General features: G+C 35.4%; 2 protein-coding genes and 1 pseudogene across 3 annotated transcripts; all 3 read left to right on the forward strand.

The window, feature by feature from the left end:
* The first annotated feature begins 9,411 nt into the window (after positions 1-9,411).
* Positions 9,412-10,828, forward strand: LOC143563249 (uncharacterized). The gene is made up of 3 exons (XM_077050837.1): positions 9,412-9,571; positions 9,657-9,826; positions 9,869-10,828. The coding sequence occupies exons 1-3, from the start codon at positions 9,561-9,563 to the stop codon at positions 10,669-10,671; spliced, it is 984 nt and encodes a 327-aa protein (XP_076906952.1). The 5' UTR covers positions 9,412-9,560; the 3' UTR covers positions 10,672-10,828.
* Positions 10,829-14,097: 3,269 nt separating this feature from the next.
* LOC143563222 (uncharacterized) lies at positions 14,098-15,015 on the forward strand. The gene is made up of 2 exons (XM_077050815.1): positions 14,098-14,745; positions 14,841-15,015. Exons 1-2 carry the CDS (start codon positions 14,186-14,188, stop codon positions 14,911-14,913), a joined length of 633 nt encoding a protein of 210 aa, XP_076906930.1. The 5' UTR covers positions 14,098-14,185; the 3' UTR covers positions 14,914-15,015.
* Positions 15,016-18,761: 3,746 nt separating this feature from the next.
* LOC143563238 (probably inactive leucine-rich repeat receptor-like protein kinase At5g48380) lies at positions 18,762-22,098 on the forward strand (annotated as a pseudogene). The gene is made up of 2 exons (XR_013140629.1): positions 18,762-19,956; positions 21,184-22,098. The product of XR_013140629.1 is annotated as a probably inactive leucine-rich repeat receptor-like protein kinase At5g48380 (transcript).
* The last annotated feature ends 402 nt before the right edge of the window (positions 22,099-22,500 follow it).

The raw sequence follows: 22,500 nt of genomic DNA on the forward strand, positions 1-22,500 counted from the left end.
CATTTTGAATATGTAGAGACTTTATTGCCACATTTTGCATGTTTTGGTGTTATGTTACTTGATAATGAATAAATTTAATATTATGGTTACTTTGGTATTATGGTTTTATGTTTGCTTTCGATATTATGTTTTGGTTGTTTTTTTATGGTTTGGTATCATGGTTTATTGAATTGGGGTACTATGCATGTACATATACCAATTTAGCTAATTTGATACTTGTTCCATATTGATTAATTTTATTTCTTAATCTTATCGGTTGGGTACCAAGATCATTGGAGATTTGAAAAAAAAAACGTAAAGGAAAGCGGGTATCGTACTGAATACCCATGTCGTACCAATATATTCGGCATGGTATACGTTACTCAGTTTTATTGATGTACGCGTGCCCACCCTCTACTAGAGACTTGAGGTATTAAATTTTTACCATAGGGCGAATATTATTTTCTTAATTTATTATATGAAACTTTAGTAACACATAATATCAACTTAATAAACGCTTCATACTCAATGTAAAGAAAATCTATTACATAAATCTGCATTATTTATATTCTGTTATTATATCCGACTGTAAAATTATATCACATTGGGTTACCCCTTAACCTATATCTATTGAGTTTGTGGATAGACCTCGGGTTTCAGGCATACACGTTTTTTTAAAATTCTTATATGGTTAAAGTTCACTTGTTGCGATGCCTATTATCTAAAACTCAATTTTAAGTTCATCTATATACCCAACTTGAAATATCAAATACCCAACTAAACTTCCCGTAATTAATTTCAGATTTCTAACTTTGTTGTGTTATTTGTTATTATTTTGAATGTTATATAATATAATAGTTTGATCCTCTCGTGTTACGGGAGTTTATTTAAAGTTTTGTTTTAATCGTTTTGCTATTTTATGATGATTTATTTTATTTTTTAACGTAGTTCTGTTTTAAATTTAATACATACATATATATATATATATATATATATATATATATATATATATATATATATATATATATATATATATTAGTTTGTTATTCTATTTTTTAACGTCTGGGTTTTATCAGTTGAGATGTATAGGTTTTTTAGATTTTTAACTAACAAACATAAACGAACACGAGCATGTTGATTTTTTTAAATGTACAAACATGAACACAAATATTTGTCTAATGAAAAAATGGGCGTTGATGTAGCTGACAATGGTGGGTAGTATCGGAAGTTAACCGACGATGGAGATGATAAACCAGCAACAGAGAACATGTAACACATATAAATACAATTAGGGTTTAATGATGAAATTGTTTATCAATAAATTAGATCTTATAACTCATTTGAGGGCTATTAGAGTTTGGTAAGATATATAACCCGCGAAAGTTATTCTTTGATAATTAAGGGGTTATTTTACAAATAAATGAGATGTTATAACCCGTTTAAGGGTTATCCAGGTTTGGTGAGACTCATGACCCATGAAAATTATTGTTTGCTTATGATATAGTTTTACAAATAAATGAGATGTTATAACCCATTTAAAGACTATCCGGGTTTGGTGAGACCCATACCCGTGAATTCGGGTCAAATGCATGAGAAACCTTCATTTATAAATCAAGCAATCTGGTGGCTCTAGAGAATGGGTGGGGTGGGGGTGGGGGGGGGACAGCATGAGAGCGACACATAGGATTTTTTGGTAGGCAATTATATAGATAGTTAGATTAATGTAAATGAGATGGGGTGGGGTAAGATTTCCCTGTCATGTTTAAATTTTTTTCATTCCTCGTTTTGTCGTCCTTCAACCAATTATTTAATCTAAATCACTAAATTTTAATTAACTTGTAACAAAATAACTCATTGACAACTATTTAAGTTGAATGCCGGTCTTATAATTTATTGTAAAATTAGATGGATTTGCAAAGAAAAAGTACATCAGGGGTTTACAATTTTGTTTTCTTTGAAAAACGATTTCATTAGAACATCCTTTTGAATCTATTTGAGAACCATAAAACATTAAAACCCCAAAACATTGATATCTTCCTTTATTTCCTTTAGATTAACCTTTTTATTTGATAACTGAGTTCATTCTAGACCTTTCAAACGAAACAACATATTACATATGATAATCATATTTTCACGAATAATATTTTATCAGAAGTCTCCTTTTTGAACCGATTGTGGAGGTTAAATAAGTCTATTACTGAGAAGGCAAATATTTAGCTAATTGTGTACCAACTATTAATAAAATACTGAACTAAATTTATAGTAACTACATATCAAGAAGTAAATAGACGTACCGTAATTTAAAATTTAAAATTTTAGTTTAGTTATATGAAAAAAAAGATAATTTTTCTAAGTTATTTCAAAAATATCTTAATTTAATTCTAGAATACATTAGTCTTCTAAACTTATGTATCGAAATCAAGATAGCATATTCTATATTATTATTAAAAACTTATATAATATTATACAAACTATAATAATAAATATAATAACTAAACTGGTTGCAGTAGGACGAAAGCAACGTCTGCAACATCTCCATCAGGTCCCCAAACACACACAACTTTTTTAGGGTTTCATTAATCAATCTTCTTCATCTTTCAATTCAATTTCAATTAAACCTTCTACAGGCAGAAACAACCATCGTCGTTAGCAGGTAATCAATCAATTCATTATTATTGCTTACTATCGTACTTTAATTATCAGATTTTTCATATTTTTTTATTCAATTTATGTTAAGTAACTGATTGATCTAAGATTTATTGTTATCTAGGGTTTAGTATGCTGTTAATTAATTGCAGTGAATTAAGTGATTGATCTAGGATTTGCTGTTTAATTTAGGTCTATTTTTGGGGTTTATTAATTTCAACTACTGTGTGTTTATGTGTGATTTATTGATATAGTTCTTTTTTAGTATAGACAATGTTTTATTTGCTTCTAGTTTTAGTATTGTTTTATTTGTTGCCTTTATCAAAAAAGCTTTTACTATTTGTGTGCTGCTGCTTTTGTTATTCTGGCAATTCAAAATAAGATGTTTTGTCTCCACCAAATAGGTTAAGATCATTATTATTTCATGATCAAGTATGTGTAAAATTTGGTATAATTTAATAAGGTTGTGTTTACTTGTTTTGTATTATTATGGTGGAATGTTTTTTTTGTTATAGTAAAGATTTACAAATTTATGGAAAAACAAACTAGTGGACCGTTAACTGCTCATGCGCGTAACGTGTTTATGTTTTGAAAACACGTGAATCGTGTAAAATATTTTGGTACATGGCTGCTGCAAATGTTAATCTGTATGGTAGCGCGTTTATGTTTAAAAACTCATGTTGCGTGTATTGGTTTATTAATAGTCGTGCAACTGATTTTCTTGATATTTTCCTTTTCCTCTAGTAATAATAAGTAAAATATTAGGAATCTTAGTTGCTAAGCAGTTAATGCGGAAAAATATCGGATATCGGCCGAGGACCAATATTTGAGATATTGGTTGTCGTGGTGAGATATCAGTGGGATATCGGTAACTTTAATATCATGCGTAATTAGTATATATAGCACTTTTAACACTAATAATTCAGTATACTCTCCTACTATTAACAAATTATCCTTTTGCAACTTGCAAAACACTAACAAGTAAGAACTAATTAAGACTTAAAACACCAGTATTAAACACTAAAAGTTGACAATTAAGACTCAAAACACTGATATCGAGAGTATCAGTGATACATCGGTGAAATTTTGGTCAATATCTCCGATATTATCGGTACCGATATTCTGACCTATATTTTTTACCGATATTTCACATGAGGACCGATAACCGAGATACCACCGAGATTGACTGCATAGGTTACTTGTATATATTGTGCTGTGATCGCTTATTAAAATTTCTTATCTGCTTATTGCGTTCTTAAATAGGCAGTTTGTGATAAGCAACTTCAAACTGCTTACCCAAACTGCGGCTTATTTAGCTCACAAGTAATCAGATTAGCAGTTTTTGATGAGTTGTATTGAGGGGAATATTTATCGTGCATGTTTCAGATTAGATTAGATTGTACTTTTATGATATATATATTTAATATAGGAACTTGCGCGCTTACTTAAGTTTTTTTTAACTTGTTTTGCCTTTCTCGTGTTCCATTAAATAAGAACAGTAAAGCTGCCATACTATGAGTTTCTCATAAGTTTTTCCCTTGGCTTACTTGGGGCGGATATTGGTTGTTTTTTGTTAGCTTGTTTCAATTTCATTATGTTTTCATTGTGACATGCTGTTTTATTCTAATGTGAGTTTATCCAACTTACAGCCACATTAAGCGTCATTTAATTTTTTGGATTCTGTGCTCACTTTTTAAGTATAAACTGTTTTGGAAAGACATAAATATGTAAAAAGCTTAAAATAATTATTCGTAGTACGGTAAATATTATATTTTTTGTTGGTTGAAACAATTTGGCTCGATTATTTTTTCACTTTCTTTCAATCAGAAAATAACTATCTGTTTATTTCAATTAATTCCTCTTTTCTAATGTTTGTTTGTTGTTTTCTCCACAATTCTCAACTCCACTTTTGTATGTTTGCAGGATACAGGATAACGCTGTTTAGCATGCTGTTTATTTTTGGTTCAACTTGGAAATCCTAGCTGGTAGGTGAAGCAAAATGACACTTGATAACTTCTTTACCATAAACGAGTTAGAAAATGGCCTCACAACTCCCGACAGAGTCAGTGAGCTCATCAACGTGATGCAGAGTGAGAAAGACTTAGCAGTCAACAGTTTTGGTCAAACAACCCAACAGTGGTCAACCATTGCCACAACCATTGCAGCCACAGAAAACAAAAATTGCCTTGATCTTTTCGTCCAGTTAAACGGCCTCTTCTTCATTAACAAGTGGCTTAAAGATTCCCAGAATCTTAAAAGCGATGAAGAAAATGGTTCTCTGGACGAGTTTATCATTTCTTTATTGCGAGCACTTGAGAAGCTGCAAATAGATGATGAAAAGTATCGATTTATTATTTCTTCTGGAATAATGAAAACCGTGCAGGATCTTGTTGTTTATAACAGTCACACAGTTCGTGAAAAAGCCAAAGAACTGTGTAATAATTGGATGCTAATCCAAGATAAGAATAAAGTTTCACAAGAAGCAATAAATAGTGATCCTGTGGAGTCTAGGCCATCGGATTATGGTGTGGACCCAGACACAAAGAACCAGGAGCCACTGGATCCTGTTGATAATATTAAACCAACCAATGATGATGATAACGAAGGCCTGAGTTCAAAAGCAGATGCTAAAAATGAAAATGAGATTAGTGCTGAGGTGGACAATCCTTTGGAGTCTTGTATAAAGTCTGGTGTGTTAGGCGACAAACATGACGACGTGGCGAATGTCAGTGAGAATCTAGAAAAGTCTTCAAAGCCAGATGCTGACAATGGAAATGAGATTGGTGCTGACGTGGACAATTCGTGTGTTTCTAAATTATCAAGAAATAATGAAAAACCAGATTTGGAAATAAACGATGGTACCATTGACCCGCTGGATATTGCTAAACATGTTGTAATCGAGGCAGAAAGAGAAACTGAATCTCGGGAACGAAGTTGTAGTACCTTTGAGAAAACCCCTGATTCTAAACATGGTCAGGAAAGTCAAAGTGAAAATCAAAGTCAACATGTAGATGCAGAAACCCGTGTTTCTCAAATTTCCGAGGTGGCTCACGAATCAGAAACCGATACCCGAAAATCGATCTCAGGGTTTGACCTGAACCAAGAAGTATGTTCTGAAGAAGTTGACAATCTGGAAAACGGGACCCACAACCCGAATCAGCAGTTGGGGTTTCATGATTTTGATCTGAATGTGGCTGAAGATGGTCAGGAGGGTAAAACGGTATTTTCAGCGGGTCTTCCTTCTGGGGAGGAATCTTCTGTGGCAAACCCTAGAAAACCCGAAAGACTGCAGTGGGATCTTAACAATCTTGAAAGTATTGATGATGACCAAAACGGGTGGCAAAGTCCATTTCATGCATCCTCGTCATCATCGTCATCATCAAAACAACCTATCATTTCAAGAAATATTGATTTAAATTTAAACGATCAATCAGTTGGTGACGAACCGGCTATTTCAATTTTTGGTACTAGAGTTGAAGTTAATAAGAGAAATGATCATAAACCTCAAGTGGAACCGAAGTTTGACTTTAATTATGGTCAACGTAACGGCATGTTGTTCTCCATGCCTCAAATTATGGGGTCACAATCACCATTACCTTTCTTCATGAACATGGCTGCAGCCGGTTCACCCGCTGGTTCAAGTGGGTTCGGACCACCACCACCACCACCACAGTATAACTCTGATTTGAACACTGGCTTAGTGATCAATAGTGGGTTGAGACAGTTCTTTCCTCAAAATGTTGATGAACAAGCTTCTTCAAGTTTGGTTCTTGGGAAGCGTGCACAGGATCCAGAATGGCAGTTTTTTCCGGTTAATAAACGCCAACAACCGTCGTGGAGGTAGGTGGTCTGGGCTGTTTGTGGGTGAAGGAGGAAGAAGATTGTCATTTTTATTTTTATCAGATTATTATTGTGGAAGAAGAGAGAAGGAAATAGGTTTTACAGTTATTGATAGACATAAATTCTGTTCTGCAACTTATAACTTTGGTTACATATAGTTGTAGTTTCTTCTCCATTGTTTCTGGTATATACTTTCTTGACAGAATTACAAATTTTGTCCTTTAAAATAAGACGAATTACGGTTCGTGTCCTTTTCTAAGTTTCCTTGCAGGCGGTGTACTTTAAACTTTTTTTTCCTACAAGTTATGTCCTTTACGCTAACTGGGTTAGAAAAACTCTGTTAAATCCCATCACGTGAGAAGCATGTGAGGGCATTTTTGTCTTTTCACCTGTACCTGCAACTTCTTCTTCTTCTTCAAAATAGAAAAATACCAAAAAACTCGCTGGCCGGACTCGAACCCGCGACCTCAGGCCGGACCAGAGTGTAACACACACACACCAGCCAACTGAGCTGGTGTGTCAGTTGGTTTAACATCGTAAACGTTTTAATATATACATAAACATATCTAAATCCAATTTGATTATAAACCCTAACCATGCAATTGATTAATTCGTTCTATGTTCGTTTAATTAATCGTCGATGAAACATGGGTTAAATTGATCTCGTCAATTCATCACCTCAACGGCTATTTTCATTGAATTGCAAAATCAAAAGCTAATCATTCGATTGTTAGAATTTCTATTTTTGGGCTTTTGTATTCCACCTGAGCCTAATAACACCAGGTGCCTGCACCACTGGTCCAATATCATCTAGAGGTGGTCAACGGGGTTTTTCGTGTTTCGGGATTGGTAAAAAAAAGTCAAATAAGTCAATTTAAGTATGATCCGTTTCTGGTTATGGTCTAGTTTTCAACCGGTTTTGTGGGGTTTTTATCGGATTTTGGCCGGGCCGTGTCCGGGTTTTAACCGGATAGAACTGAACCAGTTCCAGTTGGCCCGGCTCGTTTACGGGTACAAATACGATTTCTCTGAAGAAGAAGAAGTTGAATCAATTTAACCCATGTTTCATCGACGATTGAGGTGATGAATTGTATGTTTGAATTCGTCACAGTGAGCTTTACAAAAGCCCTAACATTAATTAAACCAACATAGAACGAATTAATCAATTGCATGGTTAGGGTTTATAATCAAATTGGGTTTAGATATGTTTATGTATATATTAAAACGTTTACGATGTTAAACCAACTGACACACCAGCGCAGTTGGCTGGTGTGTGTGTGTTGCACTCTGGTCCGGCCTGAGGTCGCGTGTTCGAGTCCGGCCAGCGAGTTTTTTGGTATTTTTCTATTTTGAAGAAGAAGAAGAAGTTGCAGGTACAGGTGAAAAGACAAAAATGCCCTCACATGCTTCTCACGTGATGGGATTTAACAGAGTTTTTCTAACCCAGTTAGCGTAAAGGACATAACTTGTAGGAAAAAAAAGTTTAAAGTACACCGCCTGCAAGGAAACTTAGAAAAGGACACGAACCGTAATTCGTCTTATTTTAAAGGACAAAATTTGTAATTCTGTCTACTTTCTTTAGAGTTTGACCCAAATCTTTTTTCGTAATTTCTAAGTATATAGTTTGTCAAATGTGTGATTATTTATGTTATGTTATTAAAAGTAATCATTTGGAACTCTTGACATGTGCTGTAATAGTAATGCAAAATTTATAAATGCATGTAATGTAAATGTAATATCATTTGCAATATCTTGTATCCATAAGTCATATCCCGTGATATTTTGTCGCGAATATCTTGTATCCAAATATATGCTATGTTGAATCCATATTTTCTGAAAAATAGAGGCACAATTAGTTATGGCCTATAAGCCTAATAGACTTGAATTAGAATAATAGAATCTTCAGAGAGGAGATGGAACATTCATCAACAAGGTAACCGTAACCGATTTCATTATCTATGGGTCGTTAATATAGTTAATTAATGAACCTAAAAACTATCAAACATGTCCTAGACTATTGGTAATTTACAATTCAGGACTTAATTTAGAAAATCCTGCACAATTCTCACATAGCTATTGTCTCTAAATGAAACGAATCATTTCGTAAAGTTCAATACAAGAAAGTCTAATTTGTTCAAACACTTGGGCTGATATGCAATGGTCAAATAAAGAATTATGTATAGTACTATGGAGATCCATCATTATGCTTCCAAGAAATAAACTAAATACTTGACATAGTCACTTGTTTTTTAAAGGGAAGTCTCTAGTTTAAATATGAGAAAGATAGTAGATTATTGGCGTAGAGTGTTATATGAGTAATATTTACCATAAAAAAATCAATAATAATTTTTTTCTAAAATTTGCTTTAACCTCTATACCAGACCGGACCGGTTTTTGACTTACGTTGATCAATGTCTCTTATCATGAAGAAGTCAAAAGTCAACTTTAAGGTATATATATATAACCCTAGTGTGGTAAACTATCTCCAACACCCTTTAATGTAACATATACTTGTCACTAAAGCTAGTTCACAAGTGAGAATAATGCATTAGCCGTGTATTTGGTAAAAAATTATAGTAGTGAAACAAGTTTGTTAAATGTGGTTACCTTAAAACCGACCTTTTTTCTTTAAAACTAAGATGATTATAAAAACTAATAATATTTTTGTTTGTATATAATTATATATAATATAAATTAAAAATATTTGAGTTGAATCAAATCGAACGGACCTTTGCTCATTGCTTTTGTTTATAACCCGAACCAGGCTGAGCAGCTCCTTTTTAATCAAGCGAAAATTTTCCAAGCAAATTCTATGCAAGTGACGAGCAGTTCGAGCGACGAGGGCTTTCGATTGGATCACACCCGATGAGTCACAATCTCATACTCCATCTAACGGTTCACACTTAACGACAATCTCCACCAACAAAATAAACTAACAAATATCTCACCGCACTTCCCACGGCGGCAATGGCCGATAACTCACCACCACCGCCGGCGGCGGCCGTATCTAATAATCCAAATCCCACACAGTACTGGTGCCACCAGTGCAACAAACGAGTACCTGTAGAAACCCTACCTGATCACCCTGACGTCATATGCTTCGAGTGTAAGAACGGATTCGTGGAGTCGGTCTCAGCTTCTTCTCACATCGATGATGAAGAAACTCCGGATATCGGTAACGAGTGTCTCAGGTTGTTAGCTACGGCGGCGCGTGATGACGACGAGCCTCCTCCACCGCCTTCCGATCATCCCGCCGGTGACACCGATTTCCTCCGAATTGAGATCGATCGATGGAACAACGGTAATTCGAATCAGTTAGATCAAGCTAGGGCTCAATTAGATCATGTTAGGCCTCAATTAGGTCAATTTAGGCCTCAGTTAGGTTAAATTAGGCCTCAATTAGATCAAGCTAGGGCTCAATTAGATCATATTAGGCCTCAATTAGATCATGTTACGTCTCAATTTGGTCAGATTAGGCCTCAATTAGATCAACTTAGGGCATTTGACGATGATGATGAAAAGGAAGAACATATCGATAATCAGAACGAAGAAGAAGAAGCAGGTGATGATGAGGAGGATACTAATGATGACGACGATGATGATATTAATAATGACGACGAAGACGACGTTTTGACACGAAGACGCCTGCGTGACGCACTCCGTATCCAGCTCCGAGGCGTCGCGAACCTTGCGGCTAGACGTCGTAATCGGATGCTCGATTGGGCAGAGATTCTTATGCGACTCGAGGATCAACCGATCGGATTTAGGTTACAGGTTTCCGGAGACGACGATGCTTACGTCGGAAACCCTGGAGATTATGTGGACGTGGTTGGATATGAAGCTTTATTGCAAAGGCTAGCGGAGAGTGATACGGGCGGGAGGAGAGGTGCTCCGCCTGCGGCGAAATCGGCGGTTGAAGGTTTGGTCACAGTTGAGGTGAAATCAAGTGATGGTGAAGTATGTGCTATATGTAAAGATTTGGTGTTTGATAATGAGGGGAAGGTTGTGAAGAAGTTGGAGTGTGGGCATATGTATCATGGTGAATGCATAGTTACTTGGTTGGGTTCGAAGAATTCTTGTCCGGTTTGTAGATTTGAGTTGCCTACTGATGATCCTGAGTATGAAGAAGATAGGAAGAAGAGATTGGTAACGGTTAATGCTGTAAGTGATCGTGGTTGTTCTTCGGGTTCTGGTGGTGCTGATTGATGCGCGGTACGTATGCGTTTCTCTCTGATGTTTTGGTTTAGAATTTGGGTGGTGATTTCTTGTGGTGTTTCTGTTGTAAATAGACATTTGCTCTGTTTGATTTGTGGTTTCATATCATTTTCTATATGTATTTAGTTATCATGAATTAGGTTATGATTTTGAGCTTGTAAATTGTAAAATTTGACAGATCATCTTAGAAAGTAAGATACATTGAAGAGTTTGAAATAATGACAACTAAATAAGTCTTTAAACACATAGACATTTTATGAAACAAATTGAACTTTTGAAGATGAAACTAAACCTTTATAAGGTATGATTATACCTTTCGTTTTATTGAGGATTTTTAAGCATGGTATACATGTTCACTATATCATGACTTCACCGATATATCATCTTACAATCCTTATTTTTCGATCTAGCTGAATTTAGGATTAAGCCAAAAAGAACAACCACATCAGTGTGTTTATTCTTGTTGGTTTTAGTGAGGTTTTCCTTTCTCTTTTTTCTAACAAGGTGAAGTTACAGTGTGAATCATATGGTATAGATCTAGGGGTGATACTTCCTAGCACAGACATGAAAATAATTAGGATTATCATACTTGTGCTATATCTTGATTACATTTTATTGGCAAGTAATAATTTAGATGCATATGAATTCAAAAGATTATTATCGATTAATTTTGAGATGATAGATAGGTGTACACTATAATTAAAGCGCTGGGGCATTAGGATTATCTGGACAGGTATACTTTGAGTGAATGCTTATAATGCCCCTAGTTTGTCGCCCCTGTTCTAAGGGTAAAAGTTACGGGTCTTGTTGACGCACTAAATCAAAAACATTTGAACAAGTGAGATTTATAGCATACACTTTCGTTGTTCGGAAGTTAATGTATGCCCAAGTTTGTACTTGTATTGATACAATCTTTGCCTTATAACCAGCAAACCACTGGAGATATGCTAAAAATGTATTCTTGTACTTATAAGAGAGACATAGGCGTACAAGTTGACTTATAGAATTCAGGCGATCTTGAAGTCCCCAAATATATTGATATTATGATTTTGGTGAAGTGAAAGGACGATAACAAATTTACTTTGAGATACATTTTAATGCTACCAGGATGACTTTTCATGGGGGAATCATAAACAACACAAGTAACTACCAATTGACAGTGTTATAAGACCACATACCCTTATGAGGCCACATACCATTAAGAGACTCGAAAGTAGAAAATTCTATTGAGAACAATTGGCATTGTGGTCTAATGGCATAAGGGTGATGATTAAGGCTTGCAATTATATAGTCTTAGATTATTGGGGTAGTTTCAAGCGTTGTTAAAAAAAAGTAAATTCTTTAGAGAGGTTATCTCAAAAGAGAGTATTTATTCATGTGTGAGTGAGTGGAGGACCATGATGCTAATGTTGAGTATTTCAACACAAATAATCCCCTTACCAAGGGTCTATCGCTCAAGTATTAAGTGACAATGTAGGTAATATGGTTAGGCGAGACCTTTTATAAATATCATGTAAACATGTTTAAAACACTATGCATCTTAATACTTTGCTTAAACGTAAATGTTTTTTTTTTCTGGGTGGTGATGGTGGTGGTTGACTTGTTGAAAGGGTGGTATACTATATTATTATAGACAAGAACCTGAAACCCAGTCCAACAATAGCTAGAACCGTAACAACATCAGGCCCAGAAACGCAAACAAATAATTACAAGCATCAAACAAGACAGCTCACAAGTCACAACATTAGTGGGGTATTAGTTATAATTTTGAACCAAATTACCAAAAGAATGTTTCCTCTTTGATAAGCTCCACAGCTCCTATTTCATCACGTGCTCTTCGGTTGTTGAAATCACGTCATTCATGCACTTCCAAATTCTCCAAGTAGTTACAAAGAAAATCGCCTGATTTGTCTTCTTTTTGTCAATTGCAATTGTTCGATTGTAACCAAATCCAACATTTGTCTCACTGAATCAATTCCCAGATGAGGAATATTTAGCCATGCACAAACGTGACTCCAAACTAGCATTTATGTAAAAATATAACTTAAAAGTATATACACCTTTACACACCTCAAAAGGGCACATCTTTGGTCTCCTGAGTCTTGACCAATAACAATCCTTATTACACCATGACCGGTGAGCAATATTTTGATCCCAAACCGGGAGATCGTAGGCTCTTCATTCTGATCCAGAGGTATGCAATTATTTTGTATAATTCAATTACTATATCGTTAATAAATTACTAAGAATCTATTTAATGTTTGTATGTTACCGTCTTAGAAGAAAAACTGTCAGTAGTGGTGTCATGAAATACAAAGGTGTTGCAAAGGGACCATGTGTTGGACACAAAGGTTGATAGGCTACATAGAGATATAGAGGATGGCCGGAAGACGATGAAACGGCTCGAAAAGAGCATGGTAGATCTTTTGAGAAAACAATTAGTATCAATACCCTCTTCCCAGATCCTTTCCTGCTACTTAGCAAGATTTTTCTATACATACATAAATTTATTTTAGCATTATTCCAATTAAAATTTAAAGGTTGTCGGGTCAGAAAAATTTTCGGGTAACATTCATCAGTAATATGTCGTATGTATAGATTACTGCTATGGCCATATTTCCGTTAACTCATCACCTTCACCAACAGATTAATTACTAACGAATCGGAACATAATTGATTCTCGTTTGTTCTGTAGTGATTGTTATTTACTTGACGGGATGTGCCAATGTGTCATTGTCCCTTCGTGTTCTTGTGTTTTGTATGTGTTTTGTCTTATGTCATGTATAACATAATACCTAAATATCTATAAAAGACAGTCTTCTTCTCTTATAATCTATTTTGCCGAATGGAAAGAAATTGAGTCAAAACCTTTTTTGTTTTTAAGCCCCTCTTAGACGGCACACCTCATTTTCAAAGACAAAGACGTTATATTGGAGTGTTCTTTGGGCTTATGCTTATGTTTATATTATAAGTTAATAAATAATAATGCTTTTTGTATTTTACTTGTTTCTTACTGTTTTTTCAATAAAGAATATATGGTAAATAGTTGTTTCAAATATATCTTATGAAAAGGGGTATTTCGGGTAGTAAACACAAGGTTTCTTGAGGGATTTTTTTTATTATGAATGATTATTGTTCTTGCATAATTTTTACTAATTAACGGCAGTAATGAAAAAAAATCATTAACCAAGCAAAAGGTAGCTAGTGTCTATGACGATACATAAGACAAACAAGCTACAAGTCGCATCGCGTTAGCTCCTTTTGGATACGGTAAAACTAAGTCGTTTAAAAATATAGTATTTTTATATTCTACATTATTACGTGCTACAAACAATTAGAAATAGTATTTAATAAGAAAAAAAGAAAAACTTTCTTCTAATTTGAAAGTTGACACATTCTCCTCTATATATAAGTACCAATCTCCTAATTAAACACAATACAAAATATTGTAATTAACCATTCTTGCCTTTGATGAGGTGCATGGTAACAACCAGTCAACCATAACATGTCATCTCAACTAAACTTCCATTCCATCAAAACGCCATCAGATTTCACATTTTCTGACATCCAAAACACAAAGTATCATCAAGAGCACCATGAAATTTCAACACCACTTTGGTCCAAAAACCTTCCTTCAAACAGCACAGGTTCATCGTCTTCCACACAAACCACGGTTGAAGAAAGGAAAAAGTTAACGGAAATGATAGAATCATGGTACGAGTTGTCACTAAAAGATATGGTTGCAGATCAAGATCCATATGATTTAGGGTTGCCATTAGAATATACGGTTGATATGAAGCCTAAGTTGAAGGGAAAGAAGAAAGTAGCGAAAAAAGGCCCGATTTCAAGGAGTGTGAGTCTTGACACTGGAGTTTTCCTTCTCAAGATGTTTGTCCCGAGTTCCTTTGGCTCGAAAAAACATACGGTTACTCGAAGTACTTCAATGGATGGTTTGAAGAAACGCGATATTGATGTGAAGCAATTGAAGAGTAGGTTTTTCGATGAAAACAAAAGTAGCATCAATAGCCGATCATATGAGGATAATATACGCGCCAACAACAACAGGTTACAATATTTTTCTTGGTATCTTTGATTTTTTTTAAGGAAAGGAGGAATATATTCTTTTTAGGCATCTGATAGTTGGCTTGTTGTGCATGCAGCTATGAAGAAGGGACGTTTAAGCCTGGATGCAGGTTTGAACCCACGAACCAAAAGTGGTGCATCTTCTTCTGATTGAAAAGGGATAACAACAAACCATATGGTTCATGTTTTCTTAGAATTATTCTAGATTTTTTTAAGGGTTATGTAGATATATCATCATTAGTTTTTGTTTAATTTCAGAACCAAATAAATATTTTTCATATGAACTTCTGTTAAGAAAACTACATTGTAATTTGCTGAACTTTGATCTTCTAACAGAGTAACAGGGAGTTGCATCACCTTCATGGAAGGATTCGAATATTTAATTCGTATAATTGGTTTTCTTTAATACCATAATGAAATTTGAATAATATTTATACGGATACAAGTTAGGATGTTTGAGATTATTATGATTTTAGGCACCAAAAAACTCGTGGATTTAGTGGTGACTAAGCATCGATAGTAACATAGCATCGGTGGTAACTGTTGTTAGTAGTAATTAGACCACCAGTAACAATTTGATCAACATATGTAATTACGCATGAGCAGTAACAATCAGGAGAATGGGAGATCACTAGTAACCCGGTTAATACAAGATGCTAAGCATTAGTAGTAAACTAGTAATTAAGTTACCACCAAAGAAGTTTTTGCTGACAATTTTCATGTTGAATAACTGCTAAATGTTATAACCACCAACTAGCACACTCTTTCATGCATGAAGAGTTGCATCATTTCATCTTAAACGCTGTGGTAATGAGTACTCAAAAAACCGATGACTTCGGTTTCGGTATCGCCTAATAACTGAACCGTGCTCAGCCTTAACTAATGGTACCTTTTAGGTATTTTAGTGTCCTCTTCATTAATTCCCAATACACGAGCTTAGCATGCCTGCTAGCTGCAAAGAATATATCCGGTATTGTGTACGTCATAGCATAGACCAGACTTCCAATTGCGCTTGAATAAGGGACATTTTTCATTTGCACTTTTTATTCTAGTGTTGGGACACTTTCTTTTGCTCAATTCTTCATTACTCGTCATAGGAGTATCAACAGGTTTGCAGTTTTTCATATTACAAAATTAAGGCTTTTGAGAAAGATGCAGCAACTTCTTAGAACAATCACTTGAAAAATCTTGACTCTTAAGAATTACGTAGCTTCACCCATATCTTTCATTCCAAAGTTATATGATTACCTTCTTTTAACTTCAATGGCATTGTCATTTCTAGCTATTTGTATATCATCAACATATAATGATTATATGACAAGTATTCCCTTACATCTTTTGTTATATACACAATGATCCTCATTCATCGTATTAAAATCGCTTGACATGATAACATTTTGAAAATGTACGTGCCACTGTCTTGAAGACCGTTTGAGACCATAGATAGATTTCAGTAATCTAGATAGTTTATTTTCTTGACATTCCTTTATAAAACCTGAGAAAAGTGGTCTTTACATCGATTTAATGTAACTCAAGATCCACTCTTGCCACTATAGCTTAGATTATACGAATCCATGTAAACCTTACCATGGGAGAGAAAGTCCCTCGATAGTCAACCCCCCCCCCCCCCCCCCACGGTTGGCTATAGCCTTTTGCTACAAGTCGAGCACGCTTTGCATTGTTCAATACTCTCTTAACATGTCCCAATCTTGATACTAGACGGTGAAAACATGTAGTGTGAATTAAAGATTACCAAATCGAGCACATTTTATAAACCTTAGCAAGATTTCTATACTTCATCTTCACTCTTAGTTTGCTGATTTTGGTTGCATTTTGTTCTGGTTTTTAAAATCTGGATGGCTCGGTGTCTAAGTGTTTTTAAAATCTGGATGGCTCGGTGTCTAAGTTGAATTTGTTCCAGTTATTTTAACATTCCAATTGGTCTCTGACTCTCTGGCTCAACTCGCATACCATATTATAATGAATCTAGGGGTGAGAAATAACCGAACCGTTAAATAAAATTAACCAAAAACTGAATTAAACGATTAACCGAAAACCAAATTAACGTAAATTGACCAAAGACGAAAAGGATTTGTTTGATATTATGGATGATTGGTTAGGTAGGGACCGTTTTGTTTTTGTAGGCTGGTCCGGCCTATTGCTCTTTCCTTGTGTCTATTTCCCCGTAGGGGGTTGGTTCACGGGTACAACCTTTGTAACTTCATGACATACACATGGATTGGCCAATTCCTATTTGGAAGGCTAGAATTTCTTAACTATCGCAGTTTCTACTCCTGGTAATAGTTTAGCACATACTTGTTATTACTATGGGCACTGAAGCACAAGGAGATTTTACTCATTGGTGTCAATTAGGTGGTCTCTTGACTTTTGTTGCTCTCCACGGAGCTTTCGGACTATAGGTTTCATGTTACGTCAATTCGAACTTGCTCGATTTGTTTAGTTGCGACCTTATAATGCAATCGCATTCTCTGGTCCAATTGCCGTTTTTGTTTATGTATTCATGATTTATCCACTATGTCAGTCTTGTTGGTTCTTTGCGCATAGTTTCACAGTCGGTTATCGGTTATTTTTTGTACCCTCGTTTAACCGAAATTGACAGAACTAAACATAACCATTTACATGTTCATATATTTCTAGCCTTTGTACGTTAATATCATGTATTTATTTTCTATACCTGCGTTTCATGTATTTTACATTCATTCATGTATTTATACCCATATTTCATGTAGATCTAAGCAGAAATTTTACCCTAAATTTAGTTTTGGTTGTTAACCGAACCAAACACCAAAAAGCTAACCGGTAAAATCGATTACCCGAAGGGGTATGCACCCGCCTTAACATCGAGCGGGGCGGGTCAACCCACAAGATATAGACAAGAGGCTTGAAATCAGGATGTCATGAAGACACAAAGCCAAAACCTATGCGCAAGCGCATGAAACATCTGCGCGTGGCGCATATCACATATGCACACAACACACACATTTAGTGTGAGAATAAAGAGAAGACCCTGCGCATCCCCGGGATAGGCGCATAAAGGCCGCGCGTAAGCGACACACAACAAATGAGACAATAGTCTAATCCAAATCAGGATAAGGACAACCATGATTGTACTCATCAGACAACCTTCCAGAAGGTATCTTTTAAGGAATAAAGAATGTGCTGATGTTGACAGCTGCCAATGAAGGGTGGACAACTCAGCAAAGCCCATGGGCCACCACGTGATGGCACATGGGTCAGGTGAAATACATTGGTCAGAGAATAATCAATGAAAAAGCACAAGGTGTCCTAAGTACACGTGGCGCGAAGCAATAGGAGGAGGCCAAAAATGCCCTAATTGGGTCTGAACCCAATCATTGGAAACCCTAATACTATAAATACCACACCACCTCAACAGTTGGAAAGCAGGAAAAAAAGAAAATATATATTCTAAGTCCTTCACTCATTTTTAGATCCTTATTATCTTCTCCTACAATATCTGATTCTCACACCGGAAGGTTACCCCGAAGAGGACCCCTCTGTCCCTTTCTGAGGGGTAAGCTCACGGTGCTGTTTGTTTTGTAGGTGGAAGAACTCGTATCCCGGAAAACCATCGGTGATATAGCACACTCGTACCCGAGGAACGTTAATCGTATACAAGTAAGTCGATACACGCTTCTTCACTATGACTTCGGTTTTAGCTAATAACCAAACCGAACCGTGCACACCCCTTATGAATATGTTGGTATTACATTTTCAAAATCCAAGATCATTACAAGAATATAAGGATTGATAAAAACAATAATGATTCATGGTAAATACAGAACATGTATCCAATGTTAATTTCTTACAGTTGTGAAGCATGGTGGGAGATGATTTAAGGAGTTTTCTTTAAAGTTCATAAAAAATAAAATAACAAAAAAGATTAATAATTGGTACGATATTTGTTGAGCCACTTTGACTTGTTCAACCATGACGGAAGCATCTTTGTTTGCAACTTTGATTAATTCTTCGACTTAGTGATATGTTGGACTGATTACCACCACCAATTTCATATACAAAATTGTTTTGTATTCTACCCGCCCGTCAATATTATAATATTTGAATGCAGAAAGAGTGTTTAGTCATATCCATTTATTCTATCACAATTATCTTCAACTTTTAACACGTTATTGCCTTTGAATGACCGATTTTTCTTTGCAGTGAGTCCCACAAGAGACTTATAAGTTATAATGTTAGGTCAACCCAACATGTTTCATATTCTTTATAATAGTTTTTTTATTATTGTGTGATTATCATGCAAGATTAGACTCGTGATGGAAAGAAATAGTACTCGTAGTTTGCTGATCAGCTTGCATATGCTAATCATACTAGCTTGCTTTGTTACACGCAATTATGCGGTTCAATCAGACATTGATTGCCTGAGATCCATTAAGGAGTCCCTCGAAGACCCGGAGAATTTCTTATCTTCGTGGGATTTTAGCAACCATACTGAGGGTTTCATATGTCAATTTACCGGAGTCGAAAGTTGGCACCCTGATGAGAGCAAGGTTCTGAATATTCGCTTACCAGAAATGGGACTCAGAGGATCATTTCCAACAGGCTTAAAAAACTGCACCAGCTTAACCGGTTTGGATCTCTCTAACAACCACCTCACAGGAGCCCTTCCTATTAATCTTACAGATTTGATACGATTCGTCACAACTCTGGACCTCTCAAACAACAGTCTCTCTGGTCCAATTCCACATAGCATTGGCAGTTTAAGCTTCATCAATGTTCTGAGGCTTGACAACAACCAACTTACAGGCCAAATCCCTCAAGAGTTGTCTGACCTTGATCGCCTTCAAAAAATTAGTTTTGCTAACAATAATTTGTCAGGACAAGTACCCATATTCTGCGATCGCTCCAACACTGTAGATTTCTATGCAGGCAACCCTGGGCTTTGCGGAGGTCCCTTGCAGGATGAATGGGAACAAGCATCATGATCTGTTTTACACAGGGCTTGCTGTAGGATTTCCTTTTTCTATTCTTATTACGTTGCTCCTGGTCTACTATTTCCCTAGGCTGTCTTTGAAAATAAACAACCAAAGGAAGCAAAACTTGATTCCAGAAAGCTCACACATCCTATTGACAGAGCCAAACAACACTGAAGAGAGCAAGGCTACATCCCCTCTCTTAATTACACAAATGGCTAAGGTTACACCTTTCTTTTTACCTTTGATTTGGTAACAACTTTGATGTTTAACGATAACTTGGGTTATTTTATTTTATTTACTTTTTTTTTTTGTAAAATAATCAAAATAAAATATATTTTATAAACATAAGAGAGTTCACAATAACCTACTCATAACTACCCCTATCTCTAAACGTTAAGAAAAATACTAAGAAAAAAGATGTGTTATTTGACTTCTACATTAGATCCCAATCCCCAACTCTAAGCATTCTCATCCAACCCCTATTTTACGTGGGGAATGTTTTTATAATTTAGAGAGTGATTTAGTGTGTTGTGAGTGAGTTTTTATATTTTAAAATATTTAGTGATTTTTCTGTAAATTTGAAAAGTTACTATTCACACCCTGTAAATTTTTAATATATTTTGAAAGTGATTGTGAGTGAAGGATAGAGAAATGATAATGATATATGTATGAAAAAAATATTGTTTAATTGAAATGAGAGAGAAAATGTAATGATTTTTAGTATAACCTTGAATTTGGAAATAAGATAAGAGAGTTAAATGTAAATACTATAACCCCGAAACTTTTAACGGAAACTACAATGATCCCCTAGTTTTGAGGGTCACTATCCATCTCCATGCCAAATATTTTTTGTAAAGTGTTTGTGAGTGGAAGAAAGAGAAAGAATAATAAAAAATGAATAAAGAACTATTATTAAATTAAAATAAGGGTAAATATAGAGAACGAAATGTGGAAGCTTTCTGGAAATGGGTGATAAATTTAGGAAATGTTAACTTTTAGTTAAATTTAGGGGATGGGGATGAATAGCCTACTGTGAATGCTCTACGAGGCTTGGGAACTCACAGGAAAATCGAAAATACAAGGAGAGCATTAAGTTAGGGATACCAAAAAACAAGATTAGATGGTGTTATCATGGAGGACACGCACCAGGCAACTACCCGCTACTTTGTGGTGGCCTGGGTTTTGATTACAGGGGAAAGGGAGAAGAGGTGTGGGGTTGGGGTTGGGGTTGAATTTCAACGATTTTAATATGAAAATACCCTCTAAATACCCTCTTTAAGTTTCTACATTGTATTTTAGTCATCAATAGAAAGTTAAAGAAAATCTGAGCGTGTGTGTGTAGACACACTTGTGTGTACATGATATATGTATAAACACACTAACATACATGTGCACACAAAAATGTATAGAAATATAAAACTCACATGTAACGATGTGTTTAACACAGATATCAGCCATGGAAAAGTATGTCCGTCGATTGAGTTTGGAGGAGCTCAAATTGGCAACAAATGATTTTGACATTAAAAATGTAATTGGCTTTGGAAACATGGGACTTATGTACAAGGCTGTGTTTACAGACGGTCTGATGCTTGCAGTCAAGAGACTCCATAATTTTGAGAGCTTTGAGGAAGAATTTTTACTAGAAATAGAAATTCTTGGAAGATTGCGGCTCATAAATTTAGTTCCCCTGCTAGGTTTTTGCTTTGAAATGGAGAAGAAATACTTAGTATACAAATACATGTCAAATGGAACCCTCCATCAATGGCTATACTCTAAGCCACAAGTAGAAGGTACGAAGATGGGATGGAGTTTAAGGTTGAAAATCGCAGTAGGGATTGCACGAGGACTTGCATGGCTACATCATAACAAAGTCCTTCGCGTAGCCCATCTCAAAATCAACTCAAAATGTATCTTACTTGATGATAATTTTGTGCCTAAGATATCAAATTTTGGCTATTCAAACATTTTGATGAATACAAATGGCACCCTTTTAAGTGGTTGCGCTTTTGTGGATCCACATTCGACTCCTGGTTCTTACAAAGAAGATGTTTATAGCTTTGGGATTTTGTTGCTCGAGTTAGTTTCGGGTAGAGAATGGCCATCTGAAGAGACTAACTCATCCATGAGAGATAATGTATTTGGTGAGGAGTTTAGTATGATTGATGAATGCTTAATGGGACAAGGATTCAACGAGGAGATATATGAAACACTTAGAATAGCTAAAAAATGCATTCGGCCGCACAAAGTTGGGGCAACAAGTATGCTTGAAGTGTATCAATCAATTCATGACATTGGAATATCAAGAAACGAAATTTTTGACGATTTACCTTTGGATTTAGAAGGCAGCGAGGAAGATATATAGCGCCACAAGTAAGGGCATACGGTTCGGTTTCTTATTTAAATAAAGGAATATATATACACTTGTTAACACATGAGTATTGACAAATTCCAATATATTGTATGCTAGACATGATAATTGTATATCCAGTTTGTGGTAGAAAATGATTTGCAGAACCTAAAATTTCAAGATTTGAGTGAGTTGGAGTGGTTTAAAATGACTACAAAATATCAACTTATATAAGAAGTGCTTAAAATCTATATAATATTGAAAATTAGCAAGGATTATAAACCCTCATATCTCTCTCGTTCTAAAAACTAGAGACCCGCCGTTTACATGATTATAGGCCGCTTAATTAATTTAAATGATTGTACGTACGGAGTCTTTTCTAAACTTCTTGCTTTGAGCCTCAAAACAGTCATGTGT

The sequence above is a fragment of the Bidens hawaiensis genome, unplaced genomic scaffold, assembly GCF_021521415.1.
Source record: "Bidens hawaiensis isolate Kalapana, Puna unplaced genomic scaffold, B.hawaiensis_p1.1 tig00021345_1, whole genome shotgun sequence".
In the NCBI taxonomy this organism is placed as follows: Eukaryota; Viridiplantae; Streptophyta; class Magnoliopsida; order Asterales; family Asteraceae; genus Bidens; species Bidens hawaiensis.

Coding starts and splice junctions, on each gene's coding strand:
- LOC143563222 (XM_077050815.1), top strand. CDS start 14,186: ATGTCATCTCAACTAAACTTCCATTCCATCAAAACGCCATCAGATTTC. Junction 14,746..14,840: donor ATACGCGCCAACAACAACAG/GTTACAATATTT, acceptor TTGTGCATGCAG/CTATGAAGAAGGGACGTTTA.
- LOC143563249 (XM_077050837.1), top strand. Junction 9,827..9,868: donor TCATGTTAGGCCTCAATTAG/GTCAATTTAGGC, acceptor GGCCTCAATTAG/ATCAAGCTAGGGCTCAATTA.